Source organism: Populus euphratica, unplaced genomic scaffold (genome assembly GCF_000495115.2).
Source record: "Populus euphratica unplaced genomic scaffold, PopEup_1.0 scaffold22.1, whole genome shotgun sequence".
NCBI lineage: Eukaryota > Viridiplantae > Streptophyta > Magnoliopsida > Malpighiales > Salicaceae > Populus > Populus euphratica.
Window position 1 is genome coordinate 1,271,758 of NW_011499863.1, and position 22,884 is coordinate 1,294,641.

General features: G+C 33.6%; 4 protein-coding genes and 1 pseudogene across 9 annotated transcripts; 4 read left to right on the forward strand and 1 right to left on the reverse strand.

Moving 5' to 3' along the window:
- Nucleotides 1-1,383: 1,383 nt before the first annotated feature.
- LOC105125420 (basic leucine zipper 6-like) lies at nt 1,384-5,931 on the forward strand. Of its 6 annotated transcripts, none has more exons than XM_011025848.1 (5): nt 1,384-1,609; nt 2,427-3,105; nt 4,127-4,202; nt 4,664-4,790; nt 4,927-5,366. In XM_011025848.1, exons 2-5 carry the CDS (start codon nt 2,582-2,584, stop codon nt 5,082-5,084), a joined length of 885 nt encoding a protein of 294 aa, XP_011024150.1. In that variant the 5' UTR covers nt 1,384-1,609; nt 2,427-2,581; the 3' UTR covers nt 5,085-5,366. The 6 variants fall into 6 exon arrangements, 5 of the variants coding, with proteins under 5 accessions (XP_011024150.1, XP_011024149.1, XP_011024152.1 ...); XM_011025847.1 differs by having other exon boundaries at nt 2,431-3,105; XR_842236.1 differs by lacking the exon at nt 1,384-1,609 and adding an exon at nt 5,436-5,931 and having other exon boundaries at nt 1,753-3,105; nt 4,927-5,196.
- On the reverse strand, nt 5,898-8,879 carry LOC105125419 (charged multivesicular body protein 5-like). The gene is made up of 7 exons (XM_011025845.1): nt 8,677-8,879; nt 8,389-8,540; nt 7,812-7,905; nt 7,217-7,288; nt 6,974-7,085; nt 6,563-6,720; nt 5,898-6,206 (listed from the first exon to the last, which is right to left on the reverse strand). The coding sequence occupies exons 1-7, from the start codon at nt 8,743-8,745 to the stop codon at nt 6,153-6,155; spliced, it is 711 nt and encodes a 236-aa protein (XP_011024147.1). The 5' UTR covers nt 8,746-8,879; the 3' UTR covers nt 5,898-6,152.
- A 5,039-nt stretch (nt 8,880-13,918) lies between these two features.
- LOC105125425 (uricase / urate oxidase / nodulin 35) lies at nt 13,919-16,759 on the forward strand. Its single transcript, XM_011025853.1, has 8 exons — nt 13,919-14,225; nt 14,791-14,883; nt 15,158-15,233; nt 15,498-15,607; nt 15,715-15,806; nt 15,983-16,156; nt 16,240-16,330; nt 16,474-16,759. Exons 1-8 carry the CDS (start codon nt 14,019-14,021, stop codon nt 16,555-16,557), a joined length of 927 nt encoding a protein of 308 aa, XP_011024155.1. The 5' UTR covers nt 13,919-14,018; the 3' UTR covers nt 16,558-16,759.
- A 723-nt stretch (nt 16,760-17,482) lies between these two features.
- On the forward strand, nt 17,483-18,761 carry LOC105125584 (uncharacterized; annotated as a pseudogene).
- Nucleotides 18,762-19,715: 954 nt separating this feature from the next.
- Nucleotides 19,716-20,762, forward strand: LOC105125423 (probable galacturonosyltransferase-like 4). The gene has a single exon (XM_011025852.1). The coding sequence runs from the start codon at nt 19,716-19,718 to the stop codon at nt 20,760-20,762; it is 1,047 nt and encodes a 348-aa protein (XP_011024154.1).
- Nucleotides 20,763-22,884: the final 2,122 nt, after the last annotated feature.

A 22,884-nucleotide genomic window follows, 5' to 3' on the forward strand; every position in this document is an offset into this window, starting at 1 on the left:
GTGTTTTGAGCAGTGTCAGTGACGACAACATAAGATTTTCGACGCGCGTCGGATTCGGTTACCTACCAGTCACGTTAAACATGACATAAAAAATATTTTCGATGGTTGATTAAAATTTGATTTTAATGCGAAAGTTTTTTTTTTTTTAATTATTATTCTTCCTAACAGATATAATTATAAAAGTTCTAGAACACTCTAAAGAAAAACAATTACTAGAGATGTACACACATACACACACACATGACATAAAACGTCGTATTTTTTTATTTACGCGTGTTCAGGTCGTTTGTGAATTCCTAGCGCACGTGAATTTGATATTTTCTCAACTACTTTAATGATTATCGTGCAAAATTAAAATCTTTACATATAAAAAAAGTTTTGTGATGGAGGGAATCTTCGTAAATCTTATATAAATGCCATTATAAAAAATACTTTTTAGTTAGATAATATTTTTGATTTATTCTTCAACTGTATATTTATTTTCTGGTTGGATTTTACGGCTCATAGTTTAATTTATTGAGAACTGAAATAACCAAAAATATATTCTTGCTTCTGTCTTTAACCTAATTCCATTAACTAACCTAATTCCATTAACCGGTGATTGAGAATACAGTAAGAATTTATTTTAAAAATATTTTTAATTTAGAAATATATAAAGATAATATAATTTTTTATTTTTAATATTAATACATCAAAATAATAAAAAAATAAAAACAACATTAATTTTAAATAAATAAATTTAATTTTTACTAATTTTTATTTAGGCTACACTTTCAATCGGATTAAATCTCATGGTGATTACTTGTACATTTTTTTTATATACTTAGCAAAATTATCTAAATCTATTTGGGTGAACTTAAGATAAGATATGAGTTTAAAGTTAAAAATATCAATATAAATTAATTTATTTTTTTTTAAAAATAAAATAATATTATTTAGATATTTTTTAAATAATAAATTTTCAACCAATCACAAATTAACTTGTATTCTTAAGTTTCTAAAAACATCAAATCAAACTAATTGTTTTTTATTTACTTAAACGTGTAGCAATTTTATTGGTTAAATTCAGATTTTATAATATTATTTATTCATCTGATTTTTGCTCTTATGTTTATTATTAACTTTGTCTTAAAAATAAATTCATATTAAGTAATAATGTTACAAACATTTGTATACTTTGTTTTAGTAAATAAGAGCGTGTTTGTTCTTATTCTCAATTTTTTAAAAGTTTTTTTAAATTATTATTTTTATATAATTTTAATGCAGTAATGTAAAAAAAAAATATTAATTCTATTTTTTTAAGTAAAAAATAGTTAGAAGTAAATGCTATAGAAGAAAAGTTAAGGGCTGACATGACTAACCAAAGCAGAGGACCCACTATCCGTACTTTCCCATCTTGCTGTATCCCACAAAGAGCAGCAAATGGGACTGAGGGAAGGAGTAGAGCTACTCTTCTTGTGTACTGTAGTGTAGTGTAGGGTAGGTTTTTGCCTTTTTTGTTAGTGGCAAGGTTTTTATTAAGGGTTCCTTACCTGCTAGACTATTCCTTCTCCTTTCTCTCTGTTTCCGTCTGTATTGGTGAAGATATTTTTAACAGCTAGTACAAAAGGTGATCCCAAGTTTCAAACTTTGTGGCTTTTTTGTTCCTTATTTCATTTTCTTTCGAAATTTTGATTTTTTTTCTGGGTTTTTATTTTCCCTTTTGATTCTTTTTGTGTTAGCTTGTTTTTTTTTTTAATTATCTTTTGTGTTTTGATTTAGTAAAGTTTGAATCTTTTTGCTCCACTGTTGTATTGTTTTTTTTTTTTCAAGAAACTTTTAATTCCAGCAGACTGATTATTTATGGTTATGGGTTTTTCCTAGCCTTGTGTTTGGTTCCGACTGTGAGTGAAATAGAGAAAATGCAATGATGGGTCTTATGTTTCTTATCATTTTGGATGATATGTTGAAAGGAAAATTCTTAACTATCTACAAGGATTTTGATTCTTTGAGGGTGATATGAGACGGAAAAAGAAAAGGAAACAAACATTTGTAGTCAAATCCTGTATTCAATGGTGAAGGTAATGAAATCATTTAATGGCATTTACTGTTGATTTCTCATTAAAGGGAATCTGTGTTGTAAGTTATAAGTCCCCTTTTGTAGGAAGCCAGTGATACTCACCATTTATTTATTTCTGTTATTATTATGGCATTGGGCTGGCGTTTGGCAATACAAGTCTGGTGGTTGTTTTGAACAATGAATGGGTAATAAACGAAGAATTTAGCTTTTTTGTTCTCGTGGGAATTTTATTTGAAATTTGTATTGCAAAGCACTTTGCTTTTTGGCCGATCTTGGATCTTGCATGTCTCTTCTTTCTCTGTTTTTTAAAGATTCCTTATAGAAGTTCTTTAAGTTCTTTCTTATTGTAAAGTTTTCTACCAATAAGGTAGGTTAGGATGCTGTAAGAGACACGACACTAAAGTTGCTGAATGGAGGAACATGTTGTGTTGTTTTCTTTCCATAAGAGGCACCTACAGCAGCCTAAGAATGGGATATCTGTGAAAATTGAAGCTTGAACAAACCCTGTTAGTGTTTTTCACCATGTCAAGGCAATCTCTCCTCCCTCCTCGCTGCCCATTCCAGAAGCCCCTGGTTTCTCGACCAATTCATGACTCCTACCCGCAACACCATAGATCTCCCTCCCAAGGTTCAATTTTGGGGGAGAAGCCGGCATGGCTTGATGATTTGTTAAGTGATGAAGATGCAGATTCCAGCGGGACTTGTCTTCGCCGGTCAGCCAGTGATTCAGTCACCCTCTTGGAAGGTATTGTGAATTCGTTTTCGGGTTTTAGTCCTTATAACAATGAAGCTGCCTCAGTTGGGGGTGAAACTTGTAGTGGGCTGGAGTCAGCTTCTATGTATGGTCCTAATTCTCCTAGGCGAAGAGGGAATGTGACCTTTTCTGAGAATGCCATAGCTTCCGCACTATCGGAGTATGCGTTTCAGAATCCTCTGCAGTATGTAGACGGTAGCTTGTGCATTTGGGGGAATACTCCCTTGGAATCAATGGGGAATGCATGTGGTTCGGCTGGGGAGCTCAATGGCGAGACGAGCACTGTGAAACGGTTAGAATCTGAAACTTTCTTGTTTCATTGCTGGCTAATTTGTATTCAAGATAACTGTTGTAACTCTTCGTATCACATCAATTTCTAAGCAATCTCAGAGGCTATAATTATATTTTTTTGGTCCTGTTTCTCGTATTTTTTAGTTCTGGCTGTTTCTCAGCTTTTTTATGCATTATTTCTTGTAAACTTATTATGGTTATCTGCAGGACCCTGATATGTTGGTGATGATTGTCAGTTTAATGTTAATGTCCATCTTACTTGCATTTATTTTAATCAATCTGGAATCTGAATCAATCTTCACCTATACTTGAAAGGACAGGGCCAAGCTTTAGTACCCAAGTCTCAGCTTTGCTTGCTAAAGTATTTTGTAGTTCTGTTATCTTGCAGATTGTGATGCATCATCCCCTTTATATCGTGAACCTTTTTCCCTCTTCACAGTCACAGGTTGAAAAGGTTCTCTGAAGCTTTTCTTGATCATGTTTGTGAACAGTTGTCTTGTGGGTGTAAGAGATTCTGTCGAGTGTATTGATCCAGAGTAATATTTAAACTTCTGTTAAGAGATACGCCATAAACCACTATGGTCTTCCAAGATGACCTCCGTTGGTTAGAGCTGTCCCTCACTAATATTCCTTCTTTACAAATGTATGTCCCTAGACAAACTTTGGCTGAAGCACAGCTATATTTCCCACCTGAGGGTTGTCTTACTGTCGCTGAGAAGCGTGCTCCTTTTTACTACATGCTTGCAGAGGGAACATTATGACTCTAGCCTGTAGGTGCTGGCTGGCACTGAAAATTGAAGCAAACACCTAGGTTTTAATGAGAAGGATATAATGGAAAGCCTACTATTGTACATACAGCTTGGTGATATTCGCAATTATGCCGTACTTAGGATGAAAATTGGGAAATCCTCACTTCTAATCAAATTGTTCAATTTGAAACTTCATATTTTCTGATGGATCTTTTCTCATCATTGTTCAGCAACATACGGAGACAATAACTGGTTTGATGGCTTTCTTTATAGGCAATCTGGGCAGCGCTCAAGAGTTCGCAAACTCCAGTATATTGCTGAGCTCGAAAGAACTGTTAATGTTCTGCAGGTAAATTCCTATGAGAGATGAGATTTTGTCCCTCTTTAATCTCTGTTCTCTTTCCAGGGATAGCAAACAGCGATGTTATCCTCTATGCAGTGCATCACTTGGGTCAATGAAATGAGATGTTTAAAGTGTCAAATAATTTATACAATTGGGTATCCATATACCCAGCATGACCCCCAGCTGTTAATTCGAATTACTTCACTGGTTTAAGAATATAAAATAGATTGTCTATGATTAAAATGCTTACACAATCTGATTTCTTTCATTCTTCCCCTTTTTTAAGTTCTGAGAATCAAGAAAATGTAATTCTTGGATCTGTTCTCATCTTTGATACTCAGTTGGCAATGCATACGAGTCTTCAATTATATCCTATAGATATACTATCAGCAAAACATTTTCAATTTCATTTTGTTAAGACTTATTCAGCAAATCAAAAAACCTCATGGCTGTATAACACTTTGCAGACTTTGGAGTCAGACTTGGCGTTCAAGGTTGCCTCAATGCTTCAGAAACGTGCTGCCTTGTCCCTGGAAAACAACACATTAAAGCAGCAGTTGGCCAGACTGCGGCAGGAAAAATTAATCGTGGATGGTGAGTTTTTCACTTCTCTGTTACATTTATTCATCCCAAATACAATCTTGTGAGGATTTTAAAGTTCTTTCAAAATGAAAAGCATACATAAGTTTTCCTGGCACTTAACCTTATGCTTCCATCCATTTCGCCACAGCTCAACACAAGACTTTGAAGAAGGAAGCTGAGAGATTGAAAAACAAGTTAGGTAGTTCCACAAATAATAAGTTCAGAACATATTCCAGATCAAGTCTTTCTCCAGAGGAAGCTAGATCAGAAGTTACATGGCAGATGGCGAGGCATAATCTTAACTAATAGACAAGGACCTTACCCATGCTTTCGACAATACATCCCTGTGGTTTTCTACTCACCAGTCTGCCATTTTGTGAAAAAAGAAAGCGGCCTTCCCGTATCATGACATATATTGGTAGGGTTCCCTTGCACCTCCAGGGCTCAACTCAAGTATTTTTATCTTGCCACACTTGAACTGCCAATGAACTGACTTGTATAAGGGGAGTGCATCATCGTTTCTCCATAATTATCTTTGCATCCATATGATTGCTTGATCATTAAAGTAAAATTCCTATTTTTCTAGAAGCTCATTTTCGGTTATCAGCTAAACCTAAAATCTTGCCTAGTCTCCTCTAAAAAAATACATCTACACAGGCATCGGGTTGGATGGGTGCTGCTACCAATCATTAGAATGCTCAGCTTTTGGAAAGCAATGGATTTAAAGCGGCATTTAGATGTGTTATGCTTTTTCACCGCCTCGTTGATGCTGGCTGGTGTAGCTGAGGCTCATTCCTTCTGGACACTGTTATTAAATCCATCGTAGCTTTGACAGATCGATCCTTTTCAAACTGGTGAAGGATATAGTGTTGTAGACACTGGACAAGATGACCACGAAAGAAAAACCTGGAGCCAGAAGTTCGTGACTCGGTATACTTACTCCAATTAGGGTGTATGCATTTAGATTGATCATTGCTTTCTATTGCCCGGCAAAACCAAGGATAGATTTTTAGAATCAGGAAACAACAAAAGCAGCCATTGTTGGGGATTAGTAAAAGCAATTCTTGAATTTTCTCAAGTCAAACATGTATATCTGCTATCCATATTAGAATGCACAAATGAACCAAGGGGAAGAAAGGTTTAACTTAATTTACACATCTATCTGTGTAGAATCCAGTCGCCAAACTGTTCAGGGGCATCCTTTTTCACAAAATGTATTCACAGTACTTGTCCAAAGAAAAAATAAATCATTGCATGGAATAAAGCCTAGTCCCGCCAAACACCAATTAAATCATGTAAATCAGCAACGTGTTTACAGGGGTTTCGCATCCAGCTCTTCAAATTACTTTCACAAGGATCACGTAAAAAAACCGCCTAACCACGAAGAGAAGCCCGAGGGACAGCAGGTAAGCCCAGTTCATCCTCAGCCTGTCAAGAATAGAAGTTTAAAGAAAAATGCATTAGGCCGGGAACATTGAGCAAGACATTGCAAATACAGTGTACAGCATATCTAACTTCGTATTTCAGAAGCTCAAATGATCCAAGTGTTGGGTAGTAGGAAACAAGCTGGCTGTTCGCTTAAGCTGGTATACAGGTGTATTACTTTCCATTTTTTAAAGGTTAATTAGTATTTTGTTCCATTAATTAGAGAAGTGCTTCCCAGTCAACAGCAAATAACAATAAGTGGTAAGAGAGTATAAGCAGCAATGCTACTTAAATACCCTCTCATAACACTAACTAAAGCGATTCTACAAAAAAAGAATATTTCACTGTACTATTAATACCTGGGCATTGTATCTGCTAGCTGGTGCTCCTTGTCCTGTGGGCGCTGAAGGCAAGTTCAGTTCTGCATCAAGATCAGATTCCTTATCAGGTTGCAGATAAGAAGGCACCCCATCAGATTCAGTTTCCATTCCCATGTCTGCTTCCAGAGCATCAAGTTCTGCATTCAAAATGAATAGAACTATCATAAAGTATAAATACCAGACGGGTCTTGTGTTTTTGCGAAACCAGTGCATGAATGCATGTTTCCAATTACAGCAGGGAAATATTTTTGACAAAGAGAGCGCTCCTACTGAAGATGCTATGCATTATTAAAGAACTTGTTTCTCAAACATCGGGGCGGAAAGTCAATCAAAATTTCTTTTTGTCCAAAAATAAACCTATACTGAACCTTAGAATGAACTTGAGCTTACCACCCATGAGTTCTTCCTCATCAATATCATCTGGCACATTATAGCTTCTGCCCAATGTCTCCTGAATTTCATTGCTCACATCCATCAAGTCCATCATCTCATCTTGCAAGTTCTACATAGACAAAAAAATAAGAAAAGGGGTTAAAATGCTTGTCATCATTATTCCTTGGAGACCTCAATAGAAACGCCAAAACGATAGGACAGGAGAGGAGGAGGGGCTTGGAATCAAAAGAGATTACGTACATCAATATCTTGAATCTTCACAGTTTTCATCATTCCTTTCAATTCCTTGTTGGCGGATTTCAAGGCTGACATCTGAGAAGAACACCAAAAAACTAATATGTGAAAGAAGTTAAGTCAATTTTTTTGAAACTGGTTCCCTTAAGGTGCCCCATGGTTATATATTTCATCTTTAGACTAAATGGCTATGCATGCTGAATGAGCAAAACAAAACCTACTAAACGATGTTTTGAAGCAGTCCCTCCTAATAGCAGACGTTTCATCCCCTACTGCTCATGAGGATTACAGATATCGATCAACCAGCTTGACCCCTGCCCCAGTGGGTGCTTCCAAGACAAACAAATATATCAAGGTGAGCATCCCATCCCCAATGCAACCATAAATTGATCGGGTACAAAACGAATCTCCACAGATGACATGTGAATAATTACTAACCAGAAATGAAATGCCTTATCTATTGCATATTTGCATGTACAAAAAATACTTAAACCTTAAATGCTATCTATTACTCTTTGCAATTCAGTCGAACTATCAGATGCTTTGAGGCCCCCTTTTAAAACAAACACTTTTAAAACTATATTGATGCTGTGGAACATACAGTTTGTTGAGCATCTTTAATTCCTTCAGAAGCAAATGCAACTTGATCAAGGTTGAACGTTTGATTATAAAGCATGTCACGCTGTCCTTCATACCTGTCCAGGCAATTGACAATATATCAAGCTGCATGGCGTCGCCCTAACATTAAGAGCATGTTTGGGAACGCAACCACCGCTTTCTGCTAAAAATTATTTTTTTATGTGTTTATAAATTTTTGAGGTGTCGATTTCAAAAATATATTTTTAAAAATAAAAAAAAATATTTTAATATATTTCTAAGTGAAAAACACTCATGCACAGCAAAAAAGGCACCAACCCAATATCAATATCCACACAGGCAGCTAGATCTACCAGTTTGGTGCTTCAAATGCAAAATTGAAGATCAAGTTCTAAAAAACAATCCAAAACCTTCAGGATTTGTTTCAGCACTGTGATCACAACCCAATAAACATGATCAAATCTAGAGTAAGAAACAAACCAAACCCAGTCATTTCAATAAAAAAAAATTCAAAACCCACAAACCCTTTCACCACCACAATCACATTAAAAAAACAAAAGGAGAGAACTTTCAATTCTTACATTCTCTTTTGCTTAAGAATCCTCATAGCTCTAGCTTTCACAGCCTCTTGAGCAGGTCCAGGTCTTGTCTTTTTAATCTGTTCTTTGTATCTAGCAAGTTCTGCATCTAGCTTCTTGATCTTCTCATCTACTGTATCACCTCTTTTATTTATCTAATGTTTTTATCATCAAATTAAAAACCCATATCAGAAATCCAACAACAAACCAGTATTATAAATTCAAGTTCAAAACTTTCTTGCTTGCTCGAACAAGGAATTCAAGAAAAAGAAAGAAAGAAAGATATATTACCTTCTCTGATGCATCTTGGATTGAAGGTGGTGGTTCTTTATCTTTTTTAGCACCAAAAACCCTCCTCATCTTTACAAGAAACAATAAAAAAAAATTGCTAATCAAGTTCTTGAAAGAGAACAAAGAGAAGAATTGGAAGAGACAGAGTTTTTCTTGTTTTTCAAGAAATAAAGATTTTGTTACCTTCGTTCTATTTTACCTTTACTCGGTTAAAAGGAAGCTTCTTTGAGTTTGCAGAAGGGACGTGTTACATGGATTTGGGTTCTGTTTGGTTTTTGATGTGGCATTATTTGATTGGTTGAGTTGCTTAATTGTCCAATAGTGATGTGCCATGCCATGCTGACTAGGCTTTTTTATTTTTATTAATCTTCCTTGGATCAATGGTACAAATACAATTATTTTAAAAAAAAAGTCTTTTTTTTTTCAAGAAATTTTATCAGTCCAAGTTAATTAAACTATTTTAATAGCGTTCAATGAAAAAAAATAATAATATAGAAGAGTAGCATATTTGTAGCTGTAAAATTCGAATGAGGGTAAATGTCATAGGCCCTTGAATAAAAAATATAAATTTTATCTAAAAATTATTATTATTATTATTATTATCACTCTCATCCCTATCACCATCGCTATATTTTTTCATTGACAAAAATAAATTTTACCTTTAACTATATTTTTTTTTTTTCTTGATGCTGACACATATTGTCTAAATTTTATCTGTATATAAATATGCATGTATTATTTCCATGACCATTCATACAATATTTACATTACATGTCTAATGCATTCCTATGATATTTAATCAATATAACACATTTAATATATTTAGATTTATACAATACATTTAATTTATATAATATTTTTTATATATTTAATTTTTTATTCTATTTTATTCAAATAGAATTCAATTTTATAGTCATTTAGAATTTATTAAAAAATATAATTGAGAAATTCTTAGATTATTATTACTGTTGAAACAACAAAAAACAAAAACTTGTTTCCTTGTGTGCCCTGGAAACAAATGAGACATTGCTCGTAGTGATTTTCATGATGTACTTTCTCTTCTTGCTTACCTGGTGCAAACTTCTCCATAATAAGATTTTGCTCATTCAAGGATTCCCTAAGGGAGGAACATCCCACATCGGAAAGAAAGGAATAACATTTGAACGTTATATTCCTAACTCTGAGGAGCCATAAGGTTCTGCAAGGGTGGGCTTGGAAGTGATTGGCTTTCGGGCATCCTAATGTGAGGTAGGGTTCAGTGCGTCCTAGTGAAGATCTGGTTGTCTTGACTACCTAGAGCGGATGGCACAGCGTGAAGCTGGTTTGACAGGGCAGACGGGAAGGATTACGGGACGGTGCCATTTTGATCCGCATGGCCTGAAGGAGCTGGTTCTAATCGGACCATTACTTCTGTTAGCCTGGAAAAAGTTATTTGACCCGTTAAATCAACCTCGAATTTGGATCATCCAGCAAAACTAAGCAGATATATATATATATAGTTTTTATCGTACTCGAAGAACGGTTTTTTATCATATTTTTCAAAGGAAACTAGCCAGACAAGTGCAAGCGGTGAATTAACGTTAAAACAAGTGCACTTGATGAACTACGCCTGGATACGTTCGCTAGCTTGTCAGAAGAGGCACTGTTATTAAAGCTGGCTTTTCCTGACAAGTTAACCGGATAATTCGTCAGTTCAGCAATGTTTCTTAAAATTTGACAAGCATTGGGCCAGATTGCCTTTTTTATTCAGCGTAATGTTTAGATATTGAAATGTAATTAAAAAAAATAGTATAAAAAATGATTCATGATAAATATGTAATAGTGTTAATTAAAACTAAAATAATACTTTTTTATTTTTTAATAATACACTGCCCATAATTCAAAAAAACGGTTAAAAATAAAATTATATGATAAAAACCTATTTTTTATTATCAACCAAAAAAGCATAGTGCCTCAACATGTCAGTATTTTTTAAAAAATTTAAAATATTATTTAAATATTAAATTACATTATCACTCTTAACCAAACCTAAAATTAACAAAAAAAAAACAAGATGTTAAAATACCCTAATACCCCTGGCTTCAATTTGTTACATTTCTTGGATTCAAAAGTGCACATGTAATTTGATTATTTATAAAAAAATAAAAATTGATATACCCATGCCCCTGTTGTGTTGATTTTCTCATCCCGGTGGTGTTTTTGCTATTTCATTGTAATTAAAAATATTGAATAAATAAAAATTCATAATAATTAATAAATCATATGAAAAATATAAAAACACTAGTAATCAAAGTTTTTTTTTAGGAAGGTTGTAGGAAACCTCTTTTTTTTAGTTATTTTTTTATTAGTTTTGTTAATGCTTCTATTATTAATATCACTATCACTATCACTGTTACTATCATCACCATCACAACAATTATTATTATTGGGATTATCATTATTATTATCACTACTATTATCACCACAATTACAATTATTATTACTTGTATTGTTATCATTATAATCATTGTTACTATTATTGTTATAGTAATTACTGTTATAAACTATTATTATTATCATTATTAGCAATGTTATTAGTATTATCAGTATCATTATTATCACTGTTAATATTATTGTTACTATTAAAATAATAAAAAATATAAAATTGATATATGAGTTATTATTATTATTATTATCATCGTCATCATAATCACTACATCTTTTTGTTATCATCCAGCTATATTTTTTTCTTCATGTTGACATGTATTACCTAAATTCTATCTCTGTATAATTATGCCATGTATTTTTTTTACGACCATTCATATAATATTTCTACTATATATCTAATACATTCCTGTTATATTTAATTAACAGACCACATCTAATATATTTACATTTACATAATACATTTAATTTATATAATATTTATATTTTATATTTTTTTATTCTATTTTATTCAAATAGAATTAAAATTTATATTTATTTAGAATTTATTCAAAAATATAATTTAAAATTTCTTAGAATTTAGAATGATTTATTGTTATTATTATTACTGAAATAACAAGAAACATGAACTTAATTTAAATGATAAAATTAAGTAACATGGCAACTTTGATAAAATGATAAAGGAAAATAAAGAAATCAAAAGAAAATGAATTAAATTGAAATTGGTATTACCCTTGTTGAAAATAAATTCAAAAACTTGATACAAGGGATAAAAATCTAAACCATAAAAAACCTTGATAGAAGAGCAAAGGGAAAAAAAATCAAAAGTAGAAGAAACATATTAAAAAACTTATATCTACAAATTATAAATGAAGGATTAAATTAAAAACAAGTAAAATTTTAATAAAAAAAATTATAACTAAAAGAACTGAATATAAAAGACCACCAACTAAAAAGATCGAGATTGATTTTTTTGGGCATGAGAGAGAAATAGAGGGAGGAAATGAAAGGATTATCACTATAAATCTCCCACCTTCAAATGTCACGTGCAATTAATAAAATAGAATGACACAAGATAAAATAAAAAAATAATAAAAACTTATTTTATATTATCAAGAGACATTGCATGTATTATTTAAATTGAATGATATTTTTTATTCATTAACAATTTTTTATATTTAAAAATAAAAAATTAAATTATAAATCATGTTACGAGACCCAACCAAATTAATAATAATAATAATAATAGTTACCTTTGAGATTGATTTAAAAATCACAAATTAATATAATCCGGTTAATTTGTGAATTACCATAGAACCTATCAGATTACGAACTGACCTTGAAAAAATAAGAACTACATTATTTTAATTTTTTTTTATTTTTTATTTTTTATTTGAAAAAAACTTTAAACAATGATATTTGAGATTGATTGAATGAATCAATTAAAGTCACCTCACCCAAACCGTGGTACAGACGTAAAAGGAAGATAAGTTTAACAACTTTGATAGATAATGAAGCCATGACACGTAGATTGTTCAAGTCAACCTCCGCCCAAGAACACAAATAATTAATTTAAACAAAAAACCACAGAAGATGATGACAGCATCTGATAATGTTGCCACGGTCGCATTCTCGCCGCCGTCTCTGCACATAGATGATAGAATTCACCTAACCGGTTTTTAAACAGCTAGTTTCGGTCTGTTGTTTTATATTTTAAGATATTAACACTTTAAAATAATACTTTTCATTATTTAAAATTTATTTTTCATATTGACACTTTAAAATAATTTACAAACATAAAATATTTATTTTTTAAAATAATTTTCAAAATATAAAAACAAATAGTTTTTTAACATCACCTAAACAACTCCACCTCGAATACATTCTTAAAACTATATTAATACTCCCCCGAAAAAGAAGAATTAATTCTTAATCATTTTATTAATAGTCCTAACTTGTTAAGCTAGTACATGATTGATTTGAAAAATTCACCAATCACGTTGCAGTATAAAAAATTAATATTTTTAAAATAATTATAAATTTTGATTTAGCTTGAGGGTCAATTTGATTGACCCGTCAAAACAAATCCTAGTCTAAGCTCTGTTTTAATTTGAACTGTTTTATTTTATTTTTTAATAAAATAATATTATTTAAATTATTTATTAAAAAATATAATTTAAGCTAGACCGTTATTTTTATGAATCATCTCATTCAAATTGCGCTATAGTTTTCAATTTTCAATTTAGATTTTCTAATTATAATTTTAAAAATTAACTTGTAAATTAAAATTAATTAAAAAAAATACAACATGTTAATGGTGATTTTTAGATTGGATCATGCTGGGTTCACTGTAAATCACACGATCAACTAATATTTTGAATGGAATTAATTGGATTTATTTTGATAATTTGAGATGTTTAGAATGATTTATATATATTATAATTAATTTTTGAATTTATTAAATATCCTATAAATCCAATAAACAAGTAATATAAACAAAAAAATCAACATCAATTTTTTTTTATTTTATCCCCGTGCACTTCACTGGTCTTATCCAGTTTCAAAACAATGCTCCAAGAGAACGATAATTTATTTATAAAAAAATGGTATTTGAACTAAATTTTTTATGATCACCTTATCATTAGAGCACCTTGACCCTTGCGCACACGACCACCGGTCTAATTTTGGTAAAAGTTATTTTTTAATTTTAAAATATATTTAAATAATATTTTTTAAAATATATTTTTGATATCATTATATTAAAATAATTTAAAAATAAAATAAATTATTCTTTCAAAATACGATAGTACAAGAGCCCACAGTAACAGAGAACCGCTGTCTATTATTTCGCATCTTCACCCATATAAAATCGAGTCCTCTGCTGCCCCTAAAACTTCCAGAATATCAAGCTCCGAGTCATGGCCAACGAGTTAGATGGGTTCAATTTCGAGCAGAGACATGGAAAAGCTAGAGTTAGAGTTGCAAGAGTTTGGAGGAACAAATCAGATCATATTCATTCCATGGTGGAATGGTGTGTTAGCATCAGCCTGTTATCTGATTGTGTCAACTCCTATGTTCGTGATGATAACTCTGATATCGTTGCCACTGATACCATGAAAAACACTGTAAATTTTCTCACCCAGATTTTTTTTTTTTTAAGATTCAGATTTGTTCTTTGGTTTATCAGTGATGTAAAGATAAGTCAGTCTTCATCTTGATTGTCAGCTAGTTAACCTAGTTTGCCTCTTTGTGTAAGATGTCCTTTTCTCTTGTCATCAAGTCAGCAACGTTTTTTTTTCCTATTTTTGTTTCTTGTTTTTGGGTTTTTAAGGATTTTGTTAAAGGCTTGGATGGCTTGATTTGAGTTAGGGAATGGATCCCTTCAATATGCATGTGTTCTTATGCCTGATTTAAGTGGCAAGGATGCATGGAATTGCTTAGGTTAGTGATATGATTTATGATATTTGAGCATCTAAATTTGGATTGTGATTTATGAAGCAATAATGCTTTGTTGTGGCTCTATGATCTGGTGTAGGAAACTCTTTTTAGCTTCTCAAAGCTAGGGTTAGTTTGTGTGTAAAATCATCGTTATAAATCAGGAGATTTCTTGTGATATTACTGGCAGTTCTTGTTTATCAAACAGCAATTGAAGTTTAGTTGCAATCATTTTAAAGGTTACCTGTAACGCAGGTATATGTGAAAGCAAAGGAATGTTCAGAGCAGCTTTCGGCAGAGAACTTTGCGATTCTGCTTGCTAGGCACTTCACATCATTTTACAAGCAGGTAATTACTTTTGCAATTGAGATTGTTACTGTTGAAAACACGGGGATAAGGAACTGCTGAGTTAGGCCATTAGCATTTGAAGGCTCCTAAACTTGATTTCCCAAGTCTTGTTGTTAAGAGCTTGGTTTTGTTCTATACAGTTAGAGGATGAACCTGGAACAGCTTCTTATATTTAATTCTCATGCATGAATCCTTTCTCATGGTTTTGTATTGTAATGATGTTTAGTTCTTTTGATTAATGCAGACCTCTTCTTCTCTTTTGAACATTTTGTAGGTAACTACTGCTATTGTAAAGATAGTGGAGAAGCCGTGGGAGCGTGTGCACATAAATGGGCAGCCACACGAACATGGTAATTCCAGAGCCTCTAGGTTAGAACATTATTGTGAATTTATGAAAGCAAGTACATCATTTCTAATCTTCTCAGAAAACAATCAAAATGGAAAGTACATCATTTCTAAACTTCTCAGAAAACAATCAAAATGGAATGCATCTTGACATATCTTCACGGATATAATTCGCTCCTCCCTTTTCATTTCAAGATCCTCTGATTTTTGGGAAATTAAAAGAAATATGTATTGGTTTGAATTGAGTTATTAATTCTACTCTTCTGAAGGTTTCAAACTTGGATCTGAGAAGCATACAGCTGAGGTAACAGTGCAGAAGTCTGGTGTTCTAAAGCTGACTTCTGGTATAGAAGGATTGTCTGTGCTGAAGACAACCAAGGTAAAGCAACCTCTATTTGATCTTTTCTGAATGAGCACCCAGAATTTCTTCAAAGCTGAGAAAAAACCGTTTATTTGATGTCCTTTTGGTGTTTATGCTATGAACAGTCTGGTTTTGAAGGGTTTATTAGGGATCAGTATACAGCTCTGCCCGAAACTCGAGAGAGGATGCTGGCAACAGAAGTCACTGCATTGTGGAGGCAAGTTTTTCCAATTTCTTTAATAATTTGATCTAGGAGAATTGCTGGTATATGTCGATGGATGATAAATGTTCTTGACAGACCCCTTCGCTCTATTTGGTTACAGTTAAGTACTAGTATATTGACCTTTTGAGTTTCAAATCAGGCTTATTTCTGAGATAATACTGTGTATGCAGGTATTCCTATGAATCTGCATCTAGCATCCCCAAGAACCCACTTTACTTTACAGAGAGATATTTGGATGTGAAAAAATCTTTGGCCAACACTTTCTTTGGTCCTCCTAAGGAAGGCGTATACAGTGCATCTGTTCAAAGCACTCTTTTTCAAATGGCAAAGGCTGTACTCAACAGGTCTCTCTCTTCTTAATCACATTCAAACTCATTATTGACACACTCGTCGACATTAATAGCTTCTTATATTGCGATCTCTGCAGATTTCCTGACATATCATTCATCCAACTAAAAATGCCAAATATCCATTTCCTACCGGTTAACATATCAAGCAAGGACAACACCATTGTAAAGGTAGAACTCTAGGTTCCTTGGATTGGAGTATATCATGTTTGAGTTTCTTACAGCATGAAAATCATGTCAGTTTGAACTTGAAGATAAATTTGTTAGCTGAATAATCGAACTAACAACAATGATGTCCATGATGAATCCTGCAGTTCAATGATGATGTTTTTCTACCGACCGACGAGCCACATGGTTCAATAGAAGCAAGCTTGAGCCGCTTCTGGTCAAAGATGTAGAAGCTTTTCTACAAATGTACTGATACCCTGGCCATCGTGTTTCTGCCCACATCAAATGCTATTCAGTTTCTGTATTTCCAAAATAATGTGCATAACCTGAACCAAAAAAAGAGAGAATAAACAGTGGGAACTAAAATCCATTTTAAGACACGTGACATGTAATGCAATTTACCTTTAATGATAATGTTAATATCTTGTGCTACAGGAGATTTTACTTTAGCTTAACACATTTTAATTGCTGAAAGGCGCCCCTTCTCAAGCATAATCTGTGCTTAGGATCTCAAGACATTGACAAAGCCGTGGGAGGCTGCGGGTGGCCCACACATTCTAGCACCCACCAGCATGTGTGGAACACATGCCTCTCCATTGGACAGCCCCTTTGAATACATGCCTCTCAGTGGTGCCCAATTATTTGTGAACTAGGTTTAGATAGTTAACACCAACAAATGTTCTTTAGATGCCATGACAATAACATAATGGCTGATGGAAAATATTTTTTTATAAAAAATAAATTTAATTTTATAAATTATTTTAAATAAAATAAATAATAAAAAAATTGAGATGATAAATAAAATTTTTTAAATAAAAAAATGATAAAGAGAAAAATAACTAACAATTAAAAAAATTAAAATTAAAATTGATTTAAAATTAAAATTAAATTAAATTTTAAGGAATGAAATTAAAAAAAATCAAAATAAAATATATAAAAATAGAAAGATCGAGAATAAAATTTGATATAATAAACATGTGTTCAAATTAAAAAAAAAATATTTTTTAAAATTAAATTTTTTTATTGAAAAGTATTTTTTATTAATTAATTTTTTAATCAACAAACATAATAAATTTTAAAAAATAACTTTTAAAAAACCACTTTCTATTGGAAAAAAGAGAGCATAATACTATAATAGTAGATTTACATTCAGCTATGTTCCTCTATGACATGTATACACACACACACACACATAATTTTTAGAGCTCAAAATTTAACATTAGTCATCTGCCATAGATTCTTATGAAAACAACCATCCACAACCAACAAGCAGACCAAAACCCTTCAAACTGTATTGTTTATCAGTCCTAATTCTCTTTTTAGCAATCTTATTAAGTTTCACCAAGACAAGACACTGCTTCACATCTAAAATCAACACTGACATCAAACCCTGTTTTTTTTAAGGAACACTTAGGTTTTTTTTATTCAAATCAAAACCCATTTATCAAATTACATTTCCCTGCCCTTTCCAAACCTACCTTTTCTTTCATTTCCAAACCTACCTTTTCTTTCAGGTATAACTCAGAAACCCATTCTTATATTTTAGTTCTTAATGAAAACATGAAAAGGAACAAGTTTAAGTTGAGTATTGAGCAGCATGGTGATTTAGAATCTTTGGAGTTTCAGAACTTGGTCATTAACCTTTATCAAACTAAATGTGGAGTAAATGAGACTATTGTGATATGTAATAGTGAACTTGGTGCTTGGTACCCACCATTGTTTCAAATCATGTCTTGTTTACCAACTGGTTACAAAAATCTCAACTTTGTTATTGGTAGAACCATATTTGAGACTAATAGAGTTAATGCCGAGCATGTTAAGGGATGTTGTAGAATGGATTGTGTTTGGATTCCTAATGATTTTTATGTCTCTATATTTGTGAAAATTGGTCTGATCCATCTAAGGTTGTTAAAGTTGTTCAGGCTGTTGATGCCGAGTTCTTTGATCCTTTAAAGTGTAAGCCTTTGGATTTTGGTTCTATAGGGAATTTGGTTTTAGGTTCAAGAAAGAAGGATTCGGATTCGAAAACGGAGTTTGTGTTTTTGAGTGTGTTTAAATTGGAGTACAGGAAAGGAAGGGATGCATTGTTGAAATCATATTTGAAAGAGTTTTCTAGAATTCATGGGATTGCTCCTATTTATGTGATTGATTCTCATATAGCTCAGGTTGATTTGCCAATAATGTATAAGGCTGCCCATGCATTTTTTTATAGCCTAAACTATCTGGAAGCAAATGCTTGATCTCTGTAATTCAGGAAGATAGGTAGATGATTGGCTAACAAAATTTGAATGTGCCCATTGGAACTTGCAGTAAAGAACTTCCCTTCAATTCTTTAAAGAATTTCCAGGTTCTTTTTACAAGATTTAGAGGGAAAAGAAGCCTCTTTTACAATATTCTTCAGAGAACTCTAGCTTCAATAGCATGGTGCAGAGTATCATATTTTCAGCAGGTATCATATTTGCAGCATTAACTGCATAAAAAGCTTTGGCTTAGTCCCATTTAGGAATATCTATTCTAATCGTGTTCTCCTATTATATCTGTCATTACCTGTCAGATTTCTCTTGAAAAGCTTGCTGTTTTCCTTTCTTTTACTTTTTTTCGTGCTTTCAGATATTTTAATCCATTTTCCTGCTGTAATGAATCCTGGAGACATGAATACAGGCTTCTTCTCAGGTTTCTCTGTGTCAACACCCAATAGACCAATCTCCTTTTCATTCCCTGTGAGTTTAAGGAGAAACCTATGTTTTTGCAGCAGCAAAATGTGATTGATCTGGATGTAGAATGAGCCAGGAAAATCAAACCAGGTCATTAGCACCAAAAGTTCTTAGCCAAGGTTAGATTGGTTCAGGTATGTAACCAACCTTAATGGCTTAGACAGTATAGAATATTTTCTTCTCTAACAACCCTAGCATCTATTTTTTGAAAGGAAAAATCTGGACATACAACTTGATGTGATTTATAAAATCATTACATCTAATGTGATGGTATTTAGAAGATTTTTCGGTATAATATTTCTGTTTGTGTCGCCTTACTGTTTTGCAATGAAATAGGCAAAAAACAAGGAGGATATATAGGAAGGGAAAAAGGAGAGGGGAAAATCACTCCCTAATTTCCTAAATGTTAACACGTAGAAATCTTTTACAAGCTCTAGGAGGTCTTGGCTTTGGTTTATTACAATAAAAGAACACAACAGCTCCCTCCGAGGAATCTTCTCTTCCTCACAGTTCTCACCATCCTCTCTCCTTCCCTGTTGTCTATCAATCATCAATATTTGTTTCTTTCAAACCTTATCTTAACCAGCCCCAACAATGGCAGCTGCTGCTCTTCTCCCCTGAACACCACCAACCCTTGACTTTCCCAAAACCCACCTTCCCCGGTTCAGGACAGGATGGCCTCCTGCACCTTTATTCGCCTCCTTGGCCTCCTGTCTTTCTTCATCGTAGCCAACACAGTATCATCATTACCCTCCTCTTCTGGGGGAATCCGCCTCGGTGTTATCAGAAAACCATCTGCTGATGTCCCTGTCTTCAGAGAGGCTCCAGCTTTTCGTAATGGGGATTCCTGTGGGCCACATAGAATCCACATTGTCATGACTCTTGATGCCAATTACCTTAGAGGCACCATGGCTGCTATTTTCTCTATCCTTCGACATTCTACTTGCCCTGAAAACATGGAGTTCCATTTTCTCTGGGCACGTTTTGACCGTGAGGTCTTCTCCAGCATCAAATCCACCTTCCCTTACCTTCACTTCAAATTTTACCGGTTTGACTCCAACCGTGTTCGCGGAAAGATCTCTAAATCCATCCGTCAATCCCTGGACCAACCTTTAAACTATGCTAGAATTTACCTTGCTGACATTATCCCATCCGACGTTAAACGTGTTATTTATCTTGACTCTGATCTTCTTGTTGTTGATGATATTGCAAAATTGTGGGAGGTTGATTTAGAGGACAGGGTTTTGGCAGCTCCGGAATATTGTCATGCAAATTTCACCTACTATTTCTCCAACCTATTTTGGCTCGATCCTGTTTTGGCCAGGACTTTTCATGGAAGAAGGCCTTGTTATTTTAACACAGGAGTTATGGTTGTGGATGTGGAAAAGTGGAGGCAAGTACAGCTTACACAAAAGGTTGAAGGGTGGATGACAGTGCAAAAGCAGAAGAGAATCTACCACTTGGGTTCATTGCCGCCATTTCTTTTGGTTTTGGCTGGGAACATAAAAGGGGTTGATCATCGATGGAACCAGCATGGGTTAGGGGGTGACAACATGGAAGGAAAGTGTAGAAGTCTGCACCCAGGACCTATTAGTTTGCTTCATTGGAGCGGGAAAGGGAAACCTTGGTTACGGCTTGACTCGAGGAAACCTTGCATTGTGGATCATCTTTGGGCTCCATATGATCTTTATCGCTCATCGTTGCACGTTCTTGAAGAATGAGGACGGAGACACTTTTGGAAAAGGAAGGGATTGGTGGTTTAGGAGAGCAAGAAGGAGACATATTAATGGCTGACAAACCTAAGTTTTAAAAGAGTTTGTAAAAAATATTTTTTTTTCTTCCCGTTCTTTCGTATCCTCTTTTATTTTACTTTCAAAAACATTAGAAATACAAACATTTTTCACTGTTCTGTCGAGATCGTCTGACGAAAAACCCTGACGAAAGCTCTGTTGTAAGAGGTGGAAAAGAGAATCCATAACCATAAGGGTTTGAATGTTTTGACTCTACTACTGCTTACCAGCATGGACTCTTGAAGCTATCTTCATCAATTGATTCTCTTACATATATAGCTTGAGGCGAGATCTTGAGTTCCTTGTGAAATGGACAATCACACGATGATGGAGGTTGTGCAAAATTTTCTGTGCCCCTCGAAACAACTTTCTAAATACTACATATTTATTTCTAAATCCAGTTTAGTTTCATATATTCTTTAGTTTTTTTTTTTTTTTTTACAACTTGTGAAACCCATCCCTGCTGTTGTAGAAATTTTACGATCTCCTCTGCTCAATATAGATCGACTATGCTTGTCATTACAATGTGTTGTCTTAATCTTGGATTTGGGGAATTGCTTACTTTTTTCGTGCCTTGAATTAAACAAGACAATGCATATTAAAAATAAAAAAAATATTATTTTAATATATTTTAAATAAAAAATCTTATATTACTATATTAAATACACTAAATTTTATTAAAATTTATAATAAAACTGAATAGAAACTAACAATTTAATTTGAATTTGATTGACACAGAATTTTTTATATAATTATCTTACTTGACATAATAAATAATAAATATAATTCGAACATCTTGAAATATATATATTAAAAGATATAACCGTGGATAGCCTCTGCTATTCCTAGTATGTTTAACCAAACATTATTCTAACAAGGCAACATGTTAAAAATAAAATCATTACACTTAAGAGGAACTGGCTTATGAACTTTAATGAATCTATAAACAGCGTGGTGCAAATTCACTTCGAACTGGTCCACCCGTGAAAAGATTAGGGTTTTTTTGGTTCCGGGCTAAGATTTCTTCTCATTGCTTCTTTTTTTCTTCGGATGAATGCATCTGATTTCTCATTGATATTTGCGGCCACGCTTATGAGATGCCTTGGGAGCACCTCTTCGGGCTCCTTTCTTGCTGGTGTCAAATTTTCACTGATTATGCCCTTACCTTTCCTAGCTCTATCTTCCTCCTTGCTGTCCTGTATGCTGTCAAGCTTTTTTCGACCTTTTTCTCGAGCCATGGTGCTCATATTCGGCCCTGTCTCTTGTTGGGTTTTCCCTCGAGCAGTCATACCATTAGCAGCACCATTCACTTGAACTAGGGGAAGCTTTTCCTTGTCATGGGGTGGCTCAGTGATTTTCTTCCCTTTCTGTATAGCTAGCTTGTCATCAGGGAGCTGACCCTTTCCTGATAAAGAGATGGGAATGCTCTCACCGTTCTTCATTTTCGGCTGATCACCATCATCAGTTCTCTGGCTACCTTTTGTTGATTCATGGGCCGAAAACCCAAGTTTGTCGACAGGCGTCCAATGTTCCAATTCTTCTTCGGTTTGCTTGAAGTGAATCTGAATTTCAGATCCTGAACCATTATCTTTTGACCTTTCTTGACCCTGATGGTGCAGCTTTTCTTCTCCATTTGTTGTTTTAAGGATCAAGGGTTCTTCTAGTTCGCCCACTCCATTCCTCAAAGAGTCATCTACAGATACCTCAGTTGAGCTACGAGGCACTGCATCGGCATGGCCTAAAGTGATGCGCTTAAGGGGACAAACAATAAGGTTGTTCATGAAGAAGTTGTAGAGCCTCTGGCAAATTCCAAAGGACTGAAAGTAGTTGTCATTTTTCTGCATTTTTCTGCCAAGAACATTAAAGAAAAAACGAAGAAACAGCTGTTGATGGTTGCTTAGGAGGGGACTTGGGGAGACAGTATATGCATATGAACAATTGGTTAACTTGTGTTGTTCTATCCTTGGAAAGTAGGGTAACAGAAGGAAGGAGTGTGAATTTGATGGAAGCATCCTTTGCTCTTTTAAACTTGAAAGGGTGTCATTTATCCGGT

Excerpts from the sequence above, each read along its gene's own strand:
- LOC105125420 (XM_011025848.1), top strand. The coding sequence starts at position 2,582 with ATGTCAAGGCAATCTCTCCTCCCTCCTCGCTGCCCATTCCAGAAGCCC. Across the intron at positions 3,106-4,126 it reads GAGACGAGCACTGTGAAACG|GCAATCTGGGCAGCGCTCAA; the intron begins GTTAGAATCTGA and ends CTTTCTTTATAG. Across the intron at positions 4,203-4,663 it reads GAACTGTTAATGTTCTGCAG|ACTTTGGAGTCAGACTTGGC; the intron begins GTAAATTCCTAT and ends AACACTTTGCAG.
- LOC105125419 (XM_011025845.1), bottom strand. The coding sequence starts at position 8,745 with ATGAGGAGGGTTTTTGGTGCTAAAAAAGATAAAGAACCACCACCTTCA. Across the intron at positions 7,289-7,811 it reads TTAAAGATGCTCAACAAACT|ATGTCAGCCTTGAAATCCGC; the intron begins GTATGTTCCACA and ends TGTTCTTCTCAG. Across the intron at positions 7,086-7,216 it reads TGAAGATTCAAGATATTGAT|AACTTGCAAGATGAGATGAT; the intron begins GTACGTAATCTC and ends TTGTCTATGTAG.
- LOC105125425 (XM_011025853.1), top strand. The coding sequence starts at position 14,019 with ATGGCCAACGAGTTAGATGGGTTCAATTTCGAGCAGAGACATGGAAAA. Across the intron at positions 14,226-14,790 it reads CTGATACCATGAAAAACACT|GTATATGTGAAAGCAAAGGA; the intron begins GTAAATTTTCTC and ends CCTGTAACGCAG. Across the intron at positions 16,331-16,473 it reads AGGACAACACCATTGTAAAG|TTCAATGATGATGTTTTTCT; the intron begins GTAGAACTCTAG and ends TGAATCCTGCAG.
- LOC105125423 (XM_011025852.1), top strand. The coding sequence starts at position 19,716 with ATGGCCTCCTGCACCTTTATTCGCCTCCTTGGCCTCCTGTCTTTCTTC.